We start from the raw sequence: 17,338 nt of genomic DNA, 5'->3' as shown, positions 1-17,338 counted from the left end.
CAGTCCAGGGTTTCCAAACAGAACGACACATTTTGACTCATCAGACCTTAAGACAGTTTACATTTTACCTCAGTCCATTTTCAATGAGCCTGGATCTGGAGAAGTGGCAGCACACTGGTTTATATATGGCTTCTTTTTTGCATGCTAGAGTTTCAGCTAGCATTTGTGAATGCAGCCATAAACTGTGTTCACAGGCAACGGTTTTAGTTTCTGAGCCCATACAGTGATGTCCACTTCAGAACTGAGTCTGTTCTTAATGCAGGGACCTTTCAGTGCCCCAAAAGCTAAACAACCCAATATTGGCTTATGTCATTGTCTCCTACACACAGAAATGTCTTCAGATTCTCTGAATCTTTTGATGACATTAATTATTGTGAACAATGAAGTCCCCAGATTTGTTGCAATTCTTCTTGGTGTTGCACTATTTGCCAGTAAAGTATTTTACAGAGGTGAACCCCTTCCTATCTCTGCTTAAGAAAGACCCAGCCTCTCTGGGGGGATCTTTTTTTTTTACCACATCATGTTACTTATTTGTTGCCAGTTAACCTGATTAATTTTGAAATGTTCTATTCGTTTAGCAATTCACAACTTTTCTAGACTTTTGTTGCCAAAGTCCAGATTGGGCAAACATTTTTTTTTTAAGACTTATTTCTCAGTTTCAACATTTGACATGTTGTCTTTGTGATCATTTCAAACTAAAGTGGGGTTTCAATGTTTTCCCAACCAACACACTTTTAATTAACGTTTTACAAAGTTCAAAGTCCCAAATGTTCACAATTAAATCTGTTTAATAACATTTCCAGGAATCCATAAGAGTTTTAAGTGTAGCTATATGTACTAGAAACACATACTGTAGAAGTCAATGTTGCACGGTACATCCTCTTTCCATCACTGACAAAGTGTATAAAACAGACCCACAATGAGCCGCTGATTGTCACAATCAGATATAACATTTATTTCAATTATACCTTAGATTCTAATAACTTGTCCTGACAATTGGATATTCTTTAAAAAAACATTTCTGATATTCAAAATATGTATTTCTATGAGTTCTTGGATCAGAAATTACCCAGCGGTTCTATTTTTTTTAAAATGTATTACAATGTGTTCCTGATATGAGATAAAATATGCCAATGAGATTGAGATTCTTAGTCTTGAACAACAAATCTATTTATACATACTGTAATTGCAGATGCAAACAAAATGCCCAGTAGAGGGCACCTACTACACAATTTTCTCACCCAAACTGCAGTTTTCATGGAATTTTTTATCCCTCATTATTCCCACTATTTAGAATTCATTGTCCAGGGAAAGGGAAAAATCATTTATAAAACACAGTCATGTTCAACATAAACGTTTTGAAGGAATACAAATCAGATACTGAAGGTAAATCACATTAATTTAACATATTCAGTATGCAGCTTTAAAGATAAAACATGTTGTGTGTGATACAATGAAATCTGTGCTCTGTGAATTATTTTGCCAATCTTCTCTGTCGTTTTCTTCTTTCCAACATTACAACGACTGCACAAACTTCCTGCAGAGGAGAAGTGTTGAGATATTATGTGTTGTAGACATAAAATTAAAAAAACACAGATTTTCAAAATCATAATTCATTGAAATGCTTTCTCACTTTATGATGTCAGGCAGACGGGGGTCTCTGTATAAGCCGTTGTGTAGGTACCCCTTAGAACCTTCAAACGGCACCAGCTTGACTCGATCGCTATTTTGGGCATTTACTGCCACTTCATACAACTGGGATATACAAAAATAAACATACATTCTAGATTAACAAAAAAACACTACATTTGTTATAGCTACACATGTCCCCTGTCTATAATGTATTAGATGATAAAAGCTTCCTGTGTAGGTCATACCTGCTGAGCAACCTGAATGGGAACTAGGTGATCATCCTCTGCGTGGAGAAGCAGGATTGGGCTTCTCATTTTCTTCAAACTGCAGAGTAACAGATTCACATTGTATGATTGCACATTTAATAGTTTATTAATGTTTGATATTATGCAATAATTAGATATTAGACTGCAATAGCATGTCAGCAGTTCACTGAAACTTACTTTTCTTCCGTAGGAAACACATACTTGTTTTCTGCCCATGGCTCTGGGAAAAAGAGGCCCAGACCTGGAATTTTCCAGTAATACTTTAAAAGAAGGGAAATAATGCATTAAAAGGTTACGTACAATGTATACAATGGGGGACAACAATAAAAAAGCAGCCAATTATAGGAAACAACCAAATATCAAAGTAGCAAGTTGGATGGCTTTACCCATGCAAAGGGATGATCTCTTATCTGCTGTTGAGCCATACTGAATGCACCTTCCAGGATGACACCATCAACAACAACACCTGAAAAAGAAGAAAAACTAATCATGATGACATCATGGAATTATTCCCTCTATTGTTTTTCCAAAATCACTGGTACCATAACTTACCTTGTTCAGTCAGTTTTGCAGCAGTGTTCGTGGTCACTCTGCACAGAAAGATATCAACATATTTTTTTCTGCTTTGTGTATAATTGGACAGAAGAGTTTCTTTTTCAACACGTCCTTAAAAGTGCAGACTTATTATAGCAGTGCGCTAGTATCACTCTGAATGTAACACATCTTTTAAGTAAGATTAGTTTGATTAAACAATTTAGAAGTGGTCAAATACCTGTGAAGAATAGTTGATGTTAGTACTATTTACCAACAAGTATTTTAAATAATGATCTTATTGTTAGATATGACTGTATTAAACATGGAGAGGTGTGTCCACAGTGTCAGCATGCCACTGTCATCTTCTCAAACTGGACCTGACTGGACCAGGTTAACACTGAGGACCCTATCCTGGACATGCCTCATCAATCACTAAAACCACAGTAAGAGGGGCTTCATTGTGTGACAAAAGCTATCTTGATTCACTATTTTAGCAAAATGCATTATTTATCATGACTTGTGTTGACAGTTTTTTAATCTGCCTCCCTGTAATATAAATACATTTTTCTGGTTTTGTATACATGCTGTGTTTCTTTGTGGAACTCCTCACATCATCATATCAGTCATTTGAGCATCACTTATGTATACTGTTAAAGGTTGCTGTTCTATGAATAAGGCACAGAAACAAATGTAATTAAAGTGATCATGTTTTAAAATGTGAATTCAAAACAACAAAAAGGTTACTTCAACAGTGCCCTGAGTCTATTTTTAAATAATTTCTGAAGCTTGGAGGTGTTTCTTTACGAACCCTGTGCCAAGAGAGTGACCCCAGATGACCACCAGGCTCTTTCCACTGCGGGCTTTCACCCAGTTGTAAAAGTAGAGGGCATCTGTGGTTAGATCGGCTTCTACTGGCTCTCCAGTGGAATCTCCAAATCCTGCCAGAGTTTCTCACATCAACCACTGCACACTTCACTGAAAGATTATAAATACTCTATTCTGCAACCAGGGGGCAGCAACTGAACAGCAAATCCTGTACTAGATGCTGACCTTTAATTGAACTAAACTGACTTTTTACACCCTTACAACAAATAAGTCATCAAGCACACCTGCATTTCTCTACAGTAATCATATGGCTTCAAATGATATATCAATCTAAAATGTTATGTCATACTGTCAATGAGAAGGCATAGAAGCATAGGGTTGGAAAATATGTAAACAAGGAGAGTAATAAATGTTCATTTGTTCCCACCTCTGTATTCAGGCACCAGCACATGGTAATTGAGTGCACTCAACATCTGTCGACACATAACGCTTATTTGTCATCAGAATGGCTTTGAAGACATTCATACCTTTATTAGACCTCCAAAAGATTGATATGTTTGTGTTCGTGATCACTCACTTTTGCCACTCCCACCCGATGAGGTGCTGCCCTATGGAATGATTCAGAAATAACATTGGTGTTCTCCAAAACAAAATGACAAATACGTCTAGCTAGGGGGCATTTTTACTCTCAGCTTCTTCTCGAGGAAACTATAATACCAATGCATAATTTATCATACCTTGTGCCTGTGTTCCCATGTAGATAGATGAAAACTGGACTTTCATCACCTAAACTGTTCTGGTACCATGCCAAATCCTTCCCTTGTGCCTCTTTCCACAGACTCTCTGGGACTGTGTGCCTTGAAAAGTTCAAAACAAGACACTAATACTACAATACACAATATGATACTTAGAAACGCAACTAATAATTGGATAATAAAACAAGTCTTAGCCTTTTCACATCAATGCTATAGGAGCAAACAAAGTTTAGAGTGGGTTGTGCTCACCATACTCCAAAGAAGATCCCTTCCTCTGATGTTAAGTACATGTTGACGGTGTGATTAAGAGAGAAGTCTGCAGGTTGGCTGAGGTCAACAAAAAATGGCACCCTGACTGCAACAGGAAAGGAAAAGAAGCGGGCCCTCTTTGGTTATCACTGTGATGATTTAGAGAACTTCTAAGAGGCACAAAGGAACTTCACTTACTTCTGTGAGTGTAAACAAGGTGCTGGAGTAATTCTGGGAGTTTTGTCAGCAAGAAAGGCATTAAGATTAAGATAACAAAGATGGACAATAAGCCTCTTTTCAGCCACCTCTGGAACCTGAGAACACACAGAGGGTAAGAATAGCAGTTAAATGCCCAGAAGATACATTAATTGTACTTTTTAACCAATGTAAAAATAAAAATTGTGTGTCAGTCAAAGCTGCCGACTCTCTTTTGGCTTTTAAAAAGTCTCCAGGTAATCCCTAGGAAACTAAAATATTTTTTGAATAGGATCTTTAAAACCAATGAGATTAGGAGCAGGATACAGCAGAAACATTAGAATTGTACTGCATCACCACATGTTTTTTATATTTTACATTTCTAAATTATATTTTATATAATGTAATATCTTCTTATACTGTATTATTTAAGTTGTTGCTAGTTCTGTTTTATTTCCTTGTTAATTGTTAAGCACCAATACAACAAGTCAAATTCCTTGTACGTGTGAATGTACTTGGCAATAAACCCTGATTCTGATTCTGATTCATATAACAATAGTTATAAATCAATTGAGATTTAAAATCACTTACTTGGAGCCAGATCACATCAGGCCATTAAGTCAACACATATCCAAACAGAACAAGTGTGTCAGTATCAAAAAGAAGGTATTTTACGGTAAAGTATTTAATAGGGCTTTCACACTTGCAGAAATCTCGTGAAAAGCTCAGGATATTGAGTTGTATATGTGAACACAAAGACACACATTTTATGCTCTGACTTCACCTGGAGTTTCTCCTGCCAGACTCCTAGTATTTTTTCTGAAGGAAGTGAGAGTGAGCTGATGTTAGAACACTGCAGGATATTCTCCGGAGAATTTACCTTGAGCCAATAGGAGGGGGAAGTGAGGTTTATATACTGTGACTGCTGCAGGGTGCATAGAGTGTATACACGCGACCACTACCATCTTAAACAGCTGCATAATGTTTTCTATTTGCCAGTATGTTGTTCTCTGCTCTTTTGTTGATAGTGTGATTCTGTTGTACTACACATAAGCATTGATATAAAGGCGAATACTCCCATTATAGCCCTGTATAGTGGACTCTGTTGCTTCATCTGCTACTTCCGCGTTGTTTTTTACCTCAGGAGACCCCCCCCCCCCCCCTCCTGTCTGACAGTGATAGTCCCCCGCTGTGAGGAGAATATGTGAACAGCCAGGTCAGGAGAATCTCCGGAGCAGTCCTCCTGAAATGATCTAGATATTTTTTAGGAGTGCATAAGTGAAAATGGCTATGCATGGATCATAGCTGTGTTAACAACAGCCTAGAGTCATAGTGAGGTGAGCTCCAAGGTCAGTGGCATTGAGACTGTTTATTTGGAAGACCTGTTTATGAAAATGTCTAAAAGTAGATGTATTAAACAGCCCTATGAGATGCAGAATTGGAGAGTTAAGGAGACTGTGACTTCACTGAGAGGTGCAAAAATAAAACACCTACAACACCATGGAGGCATAACTGATCTATATGCAGAAGTAGGTCCCATTAGCATGTACAGAGCGGCTCCATGTCCTGCCAGAGTGTGGTCGCAGCATTAATATAGATACATTAATGTGGGCACAAAGAACTGAATGATCTAATCATGCAGGCAAGCTGTCATCACAGTCAGTCCTGACATCCTCGAGGCAGTAGCAGACAAAGAGGATGCTACTCAGACTATAGCCGATTAATGTGCAACACATCCCACCCCCTCCATTAACAATCTAATCAGCCAGAGGAGCCCTTTTGGTCAACGACTGATTTCTTAACGCTGCTAGAGGGAAACATAATAGGGGGTCCCTCATTTCAGCAGCCATCACTATCACCTCATTTGTCCACAGTTAACACTTCTCCTTCTCTATTAACTTTCAAATCTATTCCTAAAGATGCCTAAAAAGCTTTTATATTTTTAAATGATTTGAAAACTCTTATGTGATGTAACACTTCTTTTATTGTACAGTCTTCCCATTCAAGTGTTCTTTCCACTTTTGTTGTTTTCCTGTAAAACATTCCTCAAACTAGTTTTAAATTACGTACCATCACATCCTAAGCACCTAAACGTTTAATCGATTGATTGAAAGTGGGCTGATTTTCTAATTTGATTCTAATGGCTTGAGTGCTCATTTTGACACTCCTATACTTTCATGTTTAACTATTAAACTTTTGCTTATCGTACACTGAAGTAAAAAAAAAAAAAAACACCGGGAAGTCAGAGGAAATACGCTAACTTCCGTGGAAACGGACTTCCCCCCTCAGAGGACAATCTCAATAAGAGTTCGACTCAAAGGCAAACAATGCTGATGTTAAGACCGTAGGCTGTAAATATTACAGTTTATTACAGACACGTTATATTACAGGGCTAACAGCTAAGCTATCTAACTCACGGTTTCCCTTCCTTCATCTGGACTCTGGCAGTCCTTTGGTCTCTGGCTGTGGAGGATTTATCATCCAGCTTAACGTCCCGTTTCCTCATCATGTAGCGTCAGTTTTACCTAATACTCTTTAAAATAGTTTTTAAACGACAGGTAAGACGACCAACAGTTGTCCGACAGTAAGTAACAAGCATATAACTTTGACCAAAGTACAGTCAGAGATGGTGGTTGATTAACCAGAGGTTTTTTAAGGTAGCACTGCTTTACGTACCGTATTGTTTATCACAACGCTCAATATTTATATGACGCCACCTTAACACAGGGCACAAATATCTCACCCATAGACTGTAAAAAAACATATATCGTCATCTTTATGAAAAAAAAAAATATGTTTATATAAAAACCATTTTAATTAAACAGCTTAATTAAACATTTTAATTAAAACAATAATTATTCTCAATAAATTATGATACAGTAAAATGTATGCTCACATTGAGCTTATTCAGTATTTCATTTTTTAATTTCATACTTCAAAGTAAAAATGAATATATAAACACTTATACATTTCACAATTGAGGTGTTCCCCTCTCCAGTAAAGTTACAGAGACTTGGGTCGCTGGTGGTGCAGTGGTTAGCGCCCCATGTAAAGGAGCCACAGGCCGGATTCTAACCTGGGCTATAGTCCTCAAAGCAGGCGGCCCAGGTTAGAATCCCGCCTGTGGCTCCTTTCCCACATGTCATTCCCCACTCTCTCTCTCTCCCTGATTTCCAACTCTATCCACTGTCCTATCTCTCCAATAAAGGCGCAAAAAGCCCCCCCCCCCCAAAAAAAAAAAAAAAAGTTACAGAGACTTGGAGAATCAATGGGTCACATTAGTCCAACACATTACACGTACACTCTACGGTATGTTTATATGTCCTTTGATTCATTTATAATCTATGAATTTAAATCATCTTTTTCATTGGAATGTACCATCATCCACCCTATTCAATCTATGCACTAATGCATATGAATTTGTATGCACAAATTGGAAATAAATGAACACCCATACTGCCAAGAAGTACAAAACCTTGGGGAAGCCATTAATAAGAAAATTAGAGGGGCAGTTTAACTACAAGACCTTTACAGATCAGTCAAGTCACCCTGATTAAACCTTACAGTTTCTGAGGAAACATCAAATGATTACTTTTTCTAGTATGAAATCTGATGTCTGCACCATACTGGGAGCATAAACCGAGCAGAGTGTCTGGTAGGTTTTTCCATTACAGGGAGCAATATGTTTCAGATTGTGCCAGCAGTTACAGTGTCGGGTTGTTCAGAATAAATAGCAATATAATCCTCCATGGGAATAAACAGAGGATGAACTGTTTGGAAGGTTACAATCGACTTGATTATTACATCAAGCCAGACATGTTTTGGAGCAAATAACAGTAACAGATTCAAATGATTATGTTGTCTAATATGTCACATCTACTCCACTGCACCGATTTCAAGAAGCTAACCACAGGGAGGGGAAGAATCCAAAATCTCATCCAATTTCTATCAAAACAGAATTGAAGAGATCAAAAAAATATCTGATATGACCAGAACATTTGAGAGGGGGGGAAAACAACCAGTGCACAGACAAAGAAAATAGCAACATCTATGGAAAGGCCCCAGTGTTTGACAAGATCTGTTGAACATGCGGTGCTGAAATTACCACTTTTGACAAATAAACGTGTCAGCGAAATGAATAAAGATGTTATAAATGACGACTTCAAGAACTGTGCTGCTGAGGCTGTATGAGGGAACCAGCTGAGAGGACACTTGGTGGAGTGGTGCTCTCAGGTAGCTGCCGGGTCAGGTACACACCAAATGTCACCTACAAATCCATCAAATAAGAGTCAGTGATTCATTTGTTTATGCACATGCTCTTCACCCACTTACTCATAGAAAGATGCACTAATTGCTTTTGACTGACCTTCCCGGTGCGGAAGGCTGACAGGGACATTAGCGGTTCTTTTGTTCTGGTCCCAGTTTCCTGGTCCACTCCAACCATATGGCACCTTCCACACAGACCTGTTACCTTCATGTTAATCACACAGGGAACACATTTCATTTAGAGAAATCTGCTCTTGATGCCTTCGCAGATTTTCCCATTTATCTCAAATCTTCAGCTCACCACAAATCGAGTGTTGCCAATAATCAAGTGTGACCAATTATCCTCCTCGAATGGTTCTACTCCAGCAATGACTAAATTGGCTCGGAAGCGGCTAATGACATTCTGTGTGTCGAGGATCTGATCGCCCTCTGAATCGTCCTCCCTGAGAAAGGGAATGTGAAAATTGCATTTTATTTTGCCCCACTTCTGTAAATGATTCACTGTAATGTAAATGTAAAGGCATCCTGATTTTTTTCACTGGAGCGATGCACAATTTTTTATAACACATCATGTGTTCAAACCTGCTGCTCATTAGCTTCTGAATGAGCTCCACACTGGCACGGTTGATCATGAGATACTGAGCCTCATTCACCAGGGAGAGGGACGTGGAGGTGGCAGCTAGAATGGAAAGGCTTTATTATATTACCCCAGAAAATTCAATTTGAGAAAAAAACATGTAATAGTACTGCAGAGATTAAAATATGCCCACCAGAATAAGAAGTGGATATGAATAATAAAGTCAACAACTGTGTATACCATTTTAAACAGATAGTCAATCTAAACTCTGAAGGATACAATAAGTCCTTAAAATTATCTTGAAATGTATAATTGAACATGTCTAATTCAGTGATGACGGGGAAAGTTCAATGTTCAAGGAAAAGTGTGTCATAAAAAAACAGGTAACTAATTGCATGTCAACAGAGCTTGAGATGCCATTGTTCAAGTGTCTTTATATAACACATTATCAATATGTTTAATTAAGAAACTATTAATATATAAATTATCAGGAATGGATTTGGTTTAATCATTGAACAAAAATGTTTTTCATCATATTGATGCAGGAAAGCTAAAGTACATGATGCTGATATAAAGTGCTGCTCATTGATGCAGCATTGACAGAAAATGGCCTAATACAAATATAGAAATGAAAGGGAAATATATACACAAGGTGTGTATACTTATCATGAGGGGAAGTGTTCACAATGTGTAAACAGTTGTGTAATGCCTTCAGATGCCTGTAAGGGAGCATTTTAATTGCTGATAGAATAACCAGATGTCATCAGGATTATCTTTGCATGTGTTTGGAGCCTGAAAATATTTCATGGAAAGCCTGCCTACAAAAATAAAGACATGGGTTGTTTATTACTATCAGGTAGATTCAGATGGAAGACGCTTTGGTAGGTGAGCCTGGCTTGTATCAGGGACTAAGAGAGGGTCTATTTTGGGAGACTCGTGACATTTAAAAAAGACAGAGCTACTTAAGCTGAATAAAACAAACTGAAATACAAAACAGAACTAGATTTCTTAAACTGATGGACTTAAGAAATTAAAAAAAACATTAAACCACTGACAATGTTCCAAATATGTTTAATGAATATTATAAACTACATGTTATTAATAACAGCACTCCACACGTTGTATTTACTTAACAGTATACCACAGCTTACTTTAAATGCATGATTATAACCCAACAAGGAAGAAAAGATGATAAAAAGTTGCCCCGCCCGCCTGGTGTGTGTCGCTATGTATCCCAGCACGTTTTGAGCGCTGAAATGACCGCTTGCAATACACAATGAATGTTGCCAAGCAACCAAAACATTCTCCTCATTGAGTCACTATTATCAGTTGCGTACAAGCTATCCCTGTTTGGTTGTTTGATTCAGAACATTTTAATCTAATATTATTATCAAGCAATGGTCAAATATTGTTATTTTAAAGATGCACCGTGTGACTTTTCACACGTATTACATTGCTAATTAATAAGCATACGGAAAACTGATGTGAAAAATGAGCAATCACTGCCTGTCTCAGTTGCCTTTGTAAAACCGTTGTTTGATTGAAAGGGAGTTGGGACAACTTTTCAGGGAAAGCACCACAGAAGTGCCACTCTTTACACATTCTTAACTTCCTCCTCTCTTCACTCCACTTGTTACAGAGAGCAACAGCAGCTAACTGTAGCTTAGCATGGAGTCACTGAGGGAGCTTTGCTCTGCTGTGAGGATAAGAACTGACCCTGAGATGGCTTTCTTACTATTGAAAATGTACGACATTACTTCAGACCATTTGAGGTAGTGAACTGAATTTTGTAGCTGCACGCATACATTAAAAAAAGAAAAGTACACACTATTTGCTAGGCAGAAACGAGTGAAAATATACATAGTAGATATTCCTCCTGTGAATATTTATTACCCACACATGGGCGTGTAGGACCCAAGCCCTTCTTCAGACAACATGTCACATGAGGAGGAAATGAACATTCACAAGAGCATTATTTACTATGCAGACTTTCAATTCAAAAACCGTATTTGTCCACAGGGAGCATTTCAAAGGCACATAGAGCTTTAGCATTGTTTTTATGTTTTTTAGGTCGTGATTAGTTTTTAATCAAATCTAAAAAGGGACTTCTTTGTAGCCAACATAGTTTCTGAAAGGGTCAGGGTATTTATCTCTCATTCGCTCTGGATCACTATCCGGTTTCCAGTTGACTCTACAGGTGCACCACGCAGGCTGACCAGTGTGGTGCAGTTGGTCCTGGTGTCACTTGCCAATAGTCCATAACAACCAGAAAAACCCCTGGCAGACGAGCAACCATCTAAAGCACTTCATCCCTCTCCCCGTCTTCATCTGTCTGCCCTCTTCACTGACAGATCCAGCTCCTTCTCTTCCTCTGTCTCTCTCCCCTTGAGTAACCATCAGTGCTCTCCTCCTCAGGAGCTGCAAATTCCTCACAGCAGGAGTCCTGAGAAAATAAATCAAATTAATGACATGTCTATGGTTTTTTTGTGCAAAATGTCCTATTTGAGACACTGTAATTTAAAACAAACAGAGTAATAAACCATGGCAAGCTGTAATGATACTGCAAGGTAACATTTTCCTTGTCTCAACGTAAAGCCTAAACACCAATTTAATACAATAACGGTACCTGAAAATGAGCAAAACTGAACTTAATTTGATTCATTAGGTTTTATTAGAATATTTTGGAAATCGTAGTTTTGATGTTATTGTGCTTGTCACTGCTTTGGAGCAGTGCAGCTGTTGTTCCTTTACAGATGTAATGTTACTCCACAAAAAAATAGAATATGGTGTCCCAGCACAGTGCAAAGACTCAGCAAAATAAGCTGTACTTAAAAGTCTAATGCACAGAAAACTATGCTTACATTTCTGAGCATCTGTGAAAAGCTTAGTTATTGATCTAGCTATTAGCTAACGCAGTCAGCAGTCAATGTACTACAAGTTACATGCAGTCAACATGTCATGCAAAGACAATTTGTTCAAAGCTGTGCTAGGTAGAAAGCTGTTAGTCTTTATGAATCATATAAAAACAGTAGTGAAACTATCGTCTTTTCCTGATCTCCTTCGTATCAACATTTCATTTGAGTGTTTAGTGTCAGCACTTGAGGGTCAAATATAGTCTAGTCTCAAACTATAAACGTACAAAAGTGTAACTTCACTTACCTCCTCTGTAAACAGGACACCAGTAAATCGTGTGAGTCTCCTATGTGTCCCAGCTGATGGTCAGGATTCTCATCCCACTCGTAGTAACTCACCAGCGACAGCGAGCAACATGTTACTGGTGCAGTTCGTCTAACGACCAGCGGTGTAACTAACAACAACACGCTGCTGAAAGTAACATATAGCCCCTTTAACCACAAGTGTACAAACTAATGGTACATACTGTAACTTTAGTTCATACACTTGAACGTTCAGTATTAAGGTAATGTTTGATCAAGTGAGAATTGAAACGGTTATAATTTGGTATGGGGTTTTTTGTGTATTAGCTGTTTCAATCATTCATTATTGCTTTGATATATTCTAATCAATAAAACATTGCTTTAATAATTGATCATGTTTATAGATTAGGTGAAGCTCATATAGACTTTAAATCCCAATAGCTGGTTTTAGGTGTTGCAGCTCATCCTGTGTGTCATTTTTTATTAGTTTATTTACTCTTAATGTTTCCACTGACTTGTTTTGCCGGAATTTCATGTTTTCTTAAAAAACACCTTTTTAAATAATGTAATATGCAAGCTAAGTAAAGCTAGAAAGCTTGCACTTGTCATGTAAACTATAACAGAAAAAACCAGAGTAAACAAATAAGAGCAGGGCAAAACAGATGAAAGTGTTCTAAAGGTACCTCCACTCGGCCTCTTCTTCATTTCTCGGGTAAAATCAGGACTGAGTCTTATCAGACGGCATGGCTGTCCAAGGAAGTCTGAAAGCCACGATGCAGCCTCATCCCCACAGTCGACAGTCTCCACCCTGGAGGAAGGATGAGGATTATGTTCAGGGGGGCCCATGGGAAATCTACAGAGGTTGATGCTGCTTACTATAAGGTCCAATAACTTATTCAAGAATCGCTAGATGAAAAGCTGCTTTTAAACTTTTGGCTTATCATGCAGACATATTGAAGGAGATTGATATCGCCTCTGCTTATTGTTTGTATTTTCTGTAAAAATAAATAAATAAATAATAATAATAGGACCTTGTGAAAAATGAGAGTTGGAGGCCTTATAAAGCTATCCACTTCAGAAGGATAGCTACAAGAAGAGTGGAGTGGGAAAATGCATTGATGTGACTAAAAAATGCGTAACAAATGATATGTGCCACAGCATTTCCTGCAGCTGCTGCTTTTAGATGCTTTTTACATTGCCAGCTCACCTGTCACCACAAACTTTACTCTGACAAACTTGATAGCTTGTGCGCATTTGAGTGTTTTTTTCCAGGGGAACCGAAATTGTATCCATCCCTGCAGGGCAATACAAAAAAAAAATCTGTAACAAAGAGCATTTGTAACAGAAATCCAACTGATGGGCATTCCTTTTGGTTAAGCAGAGGGTTGTTTTTTTTTCAGTGAGCCGCTGGCAGACTGTCTGACCTGATGCTTGCAGGAGCAATTTGTTTGAGGGCAGCTGGACTTGTGGGTGAATGAGACATAAACGCTGCTCTCTCTTCTGACTCAGACACACACCGTTTCCATTCACCACCATCCAGCCTCTGTCATACAGTAAACCCAGCGGTCCTACTGGCCAGTCGTGGACCTGCATAAAGGACAGCACAAAATGAAATCACAACAGAGACTTGTAAAGAAATAAAAGAGCAGAGACAGAAAATGTGACAGGAAGAAATGTGTGGCTAATCCTCAAACCTCGTATGCTCCACATGATTTGATGGGATAGATGTAGATATTGGTCAGAGTATGAGCCTCCCTGTAGCTGTTGGAGTTTTTGTGGCCAAATCCCCTTAGTGATACCTCTATAGGCTTCACCCACTCATCCATTTGATATTTTTCTCCATTGGAGATTTTAATTTGATGGTGTGCACATACGCTTTGAGGTGCTGCTGTGAATGTTTTCAGCTTCTCTAGTTTGTCCTGGTCCACTGTGACTGGTTTCTCTATGAAACACTGAGCAACAAAGTTCAGGAACTTCTGACAGTCTTCAAATGTTGACATGTAGCCAAAAGACACTCGTACAGATCCGGTCGGCTGGCCATCTACCAGGTCAATGCGGTCTCCACAGACGTGGCCAGCCTTGAGTAGAAGAAAACAATGTTTTTGTTCCATAGACACATACAGACTTTAGACTATTTTATCCCATGATCTCTTACCTGCAGGTTTTTCCTCGTCTGCTGATTGGTGATCCCGAGGAAGAAGTGACAGGCCCCAGTGTTGCAGAAGCAGCCTGTTCTCACATGAATGTTGTAAAGACTAGCCATTCTGTCCACCTGAAGGGAAAAAGAGGAATTGTTTTAATATTCCCCAGTGCTGCCTCTGCATAAACATGCAGTAATTAAACAGCTGTGAAATACAAATAAACCCAATTTATTGAATGCACCTGAGAGTATCCAATTATCTGCCCATGAGAATCCATAAGGTTGAAGTTGAGGATTGCACCCTGTGTGCTTGGACTCTCAAACTGTCCTTCAGTGTATATCAGAGCCACTGGTCTCCCGTTGCCATGGCAAAGACTTGACAGCAGCATGTAAGTGTACCGTGCCAAGCCAAATGTATGCTGTTGGATGTTGTGCATGCCCCCTAAAGGCAAAGAGGGATGTAAACAGGCATGATTCTGATGTAAACCCTAAAAAAGGTTCTTTATCAACAACTTTTAATGATTCTTTTATGAAATATTTTTTGATGTTTGCCTATGAATCAGCATGCTTTGTTGTGGTACCTGTGATCCTGTAGAGAGCATTAAAACTGTGATTTAAAGCTATAATGTCCAAGAAAGAGACGGTGCCATCTTCAAATCTTTATCAGGGAGCAAGAAAACATTGCATTTAAGAAGGATGCAATAGCTATAGAATAACTGAGCGTCTTTGAGGGTTACACAAATATACACTACCTGTCAGAAATGTTTAAAGCAGGGACAAAATAATCATCTCCAGAAAGGTAAGCTGCTGCTGTGCCTCCTCCAAAATAAGTCTTTTTAAGTATGCCTGCTGTGTCGTTGTGGACAAGAAGCGCCCCCAGACCTGTAGGGAAGCCAAACATCTTGTAGAAGGAGATTGGAATGAAATCAGCAGGGCAGTCCTGTAAGTTTAGAGGGGAACAGCTGACAAGAGAGGCAGCATCGAGCAGCACAAACCAGCGGCCTTGGTGGTCACATGCTGGGTAAAGGCGTCTCGACTGGATGCCTTTCACATGGCTCAGGGGATACTTCCGCCCGGAGAAGTTGCTCTGTGCCGGGTAACAGAAGAGGTGCGGTGTCTGGCAAACTACATCTTCACCTTGAGCTGCAGCCTTCGCTCTGTTTTCCACTTCCTGGGGCGAGACAGGCATGGCAACAACCCCCCGCCCAGAAGTCAGTCCTCTAATGCCAACTACGGAGGTATGGCTGTCAGTGAGGTAGCAGAAGTGACTCCCTGCTTCACCCTCAGTCTGTGGCCACCAGGGGAAGCTCTCAGCCACTAATTTGAGAGCTGCTGTACAACCCGAAGTAAAAATCACAGAGTACTCCTCAGGGGTCACGTTAAAGTGCTGCAATACCCTGTAAGAAAATGTGCCTTTTTTCACTCATTTGTTCCAGCAAAGTGCTATTCAAAGGAGACATGGAGCCTTTATAAAGACTTATGATTGACTTTACCTGTATCTGACCCTCTCAATGGTGTCATGTGTCAATCTACTGCTGGGACTATGGCTGTGAGGGTTTCCTATTGGGACATAGAGCAATATTTTTATGGTTTTATGACTAAATAAAAAAGAATGAACTCATGAAAATAACACTTTACTGTGAGGTGTCTCACCGTACACATTCCTGGAAATGTCCTGGGAGTATTCCCTGATCAGAGACTCGGGGTACAGAGTAGTTGCTGCATGATCCAGGTATGTGATTCCTGTTTACAAAAAGAAAACAGAGCAGCCGTGTGAGCTGTCGAGTAGTCTGTCACTACAGCACACAGTCAGATCACAAGCATTACCTTTAGTCCGTTTGAACTCCTGCTCAATCATATCAGCAAAGTTTTCCCCATAACTGTAATGTTTCCAAACATGTTTAAAAGTTTCAAAAGTGCAAAGTTTTTGAAAATCCATCGATCACTTTCCGCTTTCCAGAGGCACAGAGCACAGGACAGGGCTGCTGTTAGCTACTTCTGAATCATGTTGACATTATTATTCAGGGTCTAAGTCCGCTGGGCAGGACTCTGCTCATATACTGGGAGGACTGTTACACAGACATGACGAGCGACAAGTTAAAGACAGAAACTCCCACCGACGAAACCGAGAATTTAACCTACTCGAGGAGGACAACCGTAACGTGTAGAAACTGCTGAGAAAAGTCATGTGACAGGCCAGCTGTAGCATTTCGTCCTCGGAACATTAGCTAACCTTAAATGGTGTCCAAACATTAGCTGGCAAGGGAAGGTTTGAAGAGAAGGGCAAGTTATTTTCAAAATACTTATATTGAGAAGGATTATCTCACTGTATCTTCTAAAGTAATGGAAATGACTTTGTTATTTTTTTCATTAAAAACGCATTTCCGTAAAAAAACAAGCCGTCCATTTGCACCGTGTAAGTAACTAAAAATAGTTTTATTAATTTGTGTGTTTTTGTTTTTTTTCAGTATAATATGCGTGAATTTACTATGCATTATACAAGATATTACTTTGGAAAACACACTGTATTAGGCATATTTGTGATTTTGAGAAATAAATAATTAACATTTTATTTATTTATAATATGCATGAAAATATTGACGTCACAATATTCCGTATGTTTTTTTTGCAATATGTGTGCAACAGGATTTAGACCAAGGGCCTTGTTTCAAAGTTGTTCCCCAAGATCAGTCCTAATTCACCCTGAAATATGGCTATAGCCTGTATTGACAATATATTGTCAC

At 39.0% G+C, this 17,338-nt stretch overlaps 2 protein-coding genes across 5 annotated transcripts; both read right to left on the bottom strand.

Annotated features, from left to right (window-relative positions):
• Positions 1-931: 931 nt before the first annotated feature.
• si:ch211-117n7.7 (Monoacylglycerol lipase ABHD12-like) lies at positions 932-7,115 on the bottom strand. Its single transcript, XM_061040904.1, has 13 exons — positions 6,874-7,115; positions 4,460-4,575; positions 4,262-4,367; positions 3,995-4,114; positions 3,835-3,865; positions 3,685-3,730; positions 3,241-3,370; positions 2,451-2,488; positions 2,285-2,364; positions 2,076-2,158; positions 1,878-1,956; positions 1,634-1,755; positions 932-1,537 (listed from the first exon to the last, which is right to left on the bottom strand). Exons 1-13 carry the CDS (start codon positions 6,963-6,965, stop codon positions 1,516-1,518), a joined length of 1,065 nt encoding a protein of 354 aa, XP_060896887.1. The 5' UTR covers positions 6,966-7,115; the 3' UTR covers positions 932-1,515.
• A 167-nt stretch (positions 7,116-7,282) lies between these two features.
• Positions 7,283-16,695, bottom strand: mocos (molybdenum cofactor sulfurase). Of its 4 annotated transcripts, XM_061040901.1 has the most exons (15): positions 16,422-16,694; positions 16,248-16,337; positions 16,088-16,154; positions 15,347-15,991; positions 15,176-15,252; positions 14,837-15,036; positions 14,610-14,726; positions 14,149-14,532; positions 13,879-14,041; positions 13,662-13,749; positions 13,138-13,262; positions 9,305-9,401; positions 9,024-9,165; positions 8,823-8,927; positions 7,283-8,723 (listed from the first exon to the last, which is right to left on the bottom strand). In XM_061040901.1, exons 1-15 carry the CDS (start codon positions 16,531-16,533, stop codon positions 8,619-8,621), a joined length of 2,517 nt encoding a protein of 838 aa, XP_060896884.1. In that variant the 5' UTR covers positions 16,534-16,694; the 3' UTR covers positions 7,283-8,618. The 4 variants fall into 4 exon arrangements, 3 of the variants coding, with proteins under 3 accessions (XP_060896884.1, XP_060896885.1, XP_060896886.1); XR_009673347.1 differs by lacking the exons at positions 7,283-8,723; positions 8,823-8,927; positions 9,024-9,165; positions 9,305-9,401 and adding exons at positions 10,312-11,742; positions 12,459-12,623 and having other exon boundaries at positions 16,422-16,695; XM_061040902.1 differs by lacking the exons at positions 7,283-8,723; positions 8,823-8,927; positions 9,024-9,165; positions 9,305-9,401 and adding an exon at positions 10,312-12,623 and having other exon boundaries at positions 16,422-16,695.
• Positions 16,696-17,338: the final 643 nt, after the last annotated feature.

The sequence above is a fragment of the Labrus mixtus genome, chromosome 6 (genome assembly GCF_963584025.1).
Source record: "Labrus mixtus chromosome 6, fLabMix1.1, whole genome shotgun sequence".
NCBI classification, from domain to species: domain Eukaryota; kingdom Metazoa; phylum Chordata; class Actinopteri; order Labriformes; family Labridae; genus Labrus; species Labrus mixtus.
The sequence above is the reverse complement of the archived record's forward strand: the minus strand, read 5'-3'. Positions and strand labels throughout refer to the sequence as shown.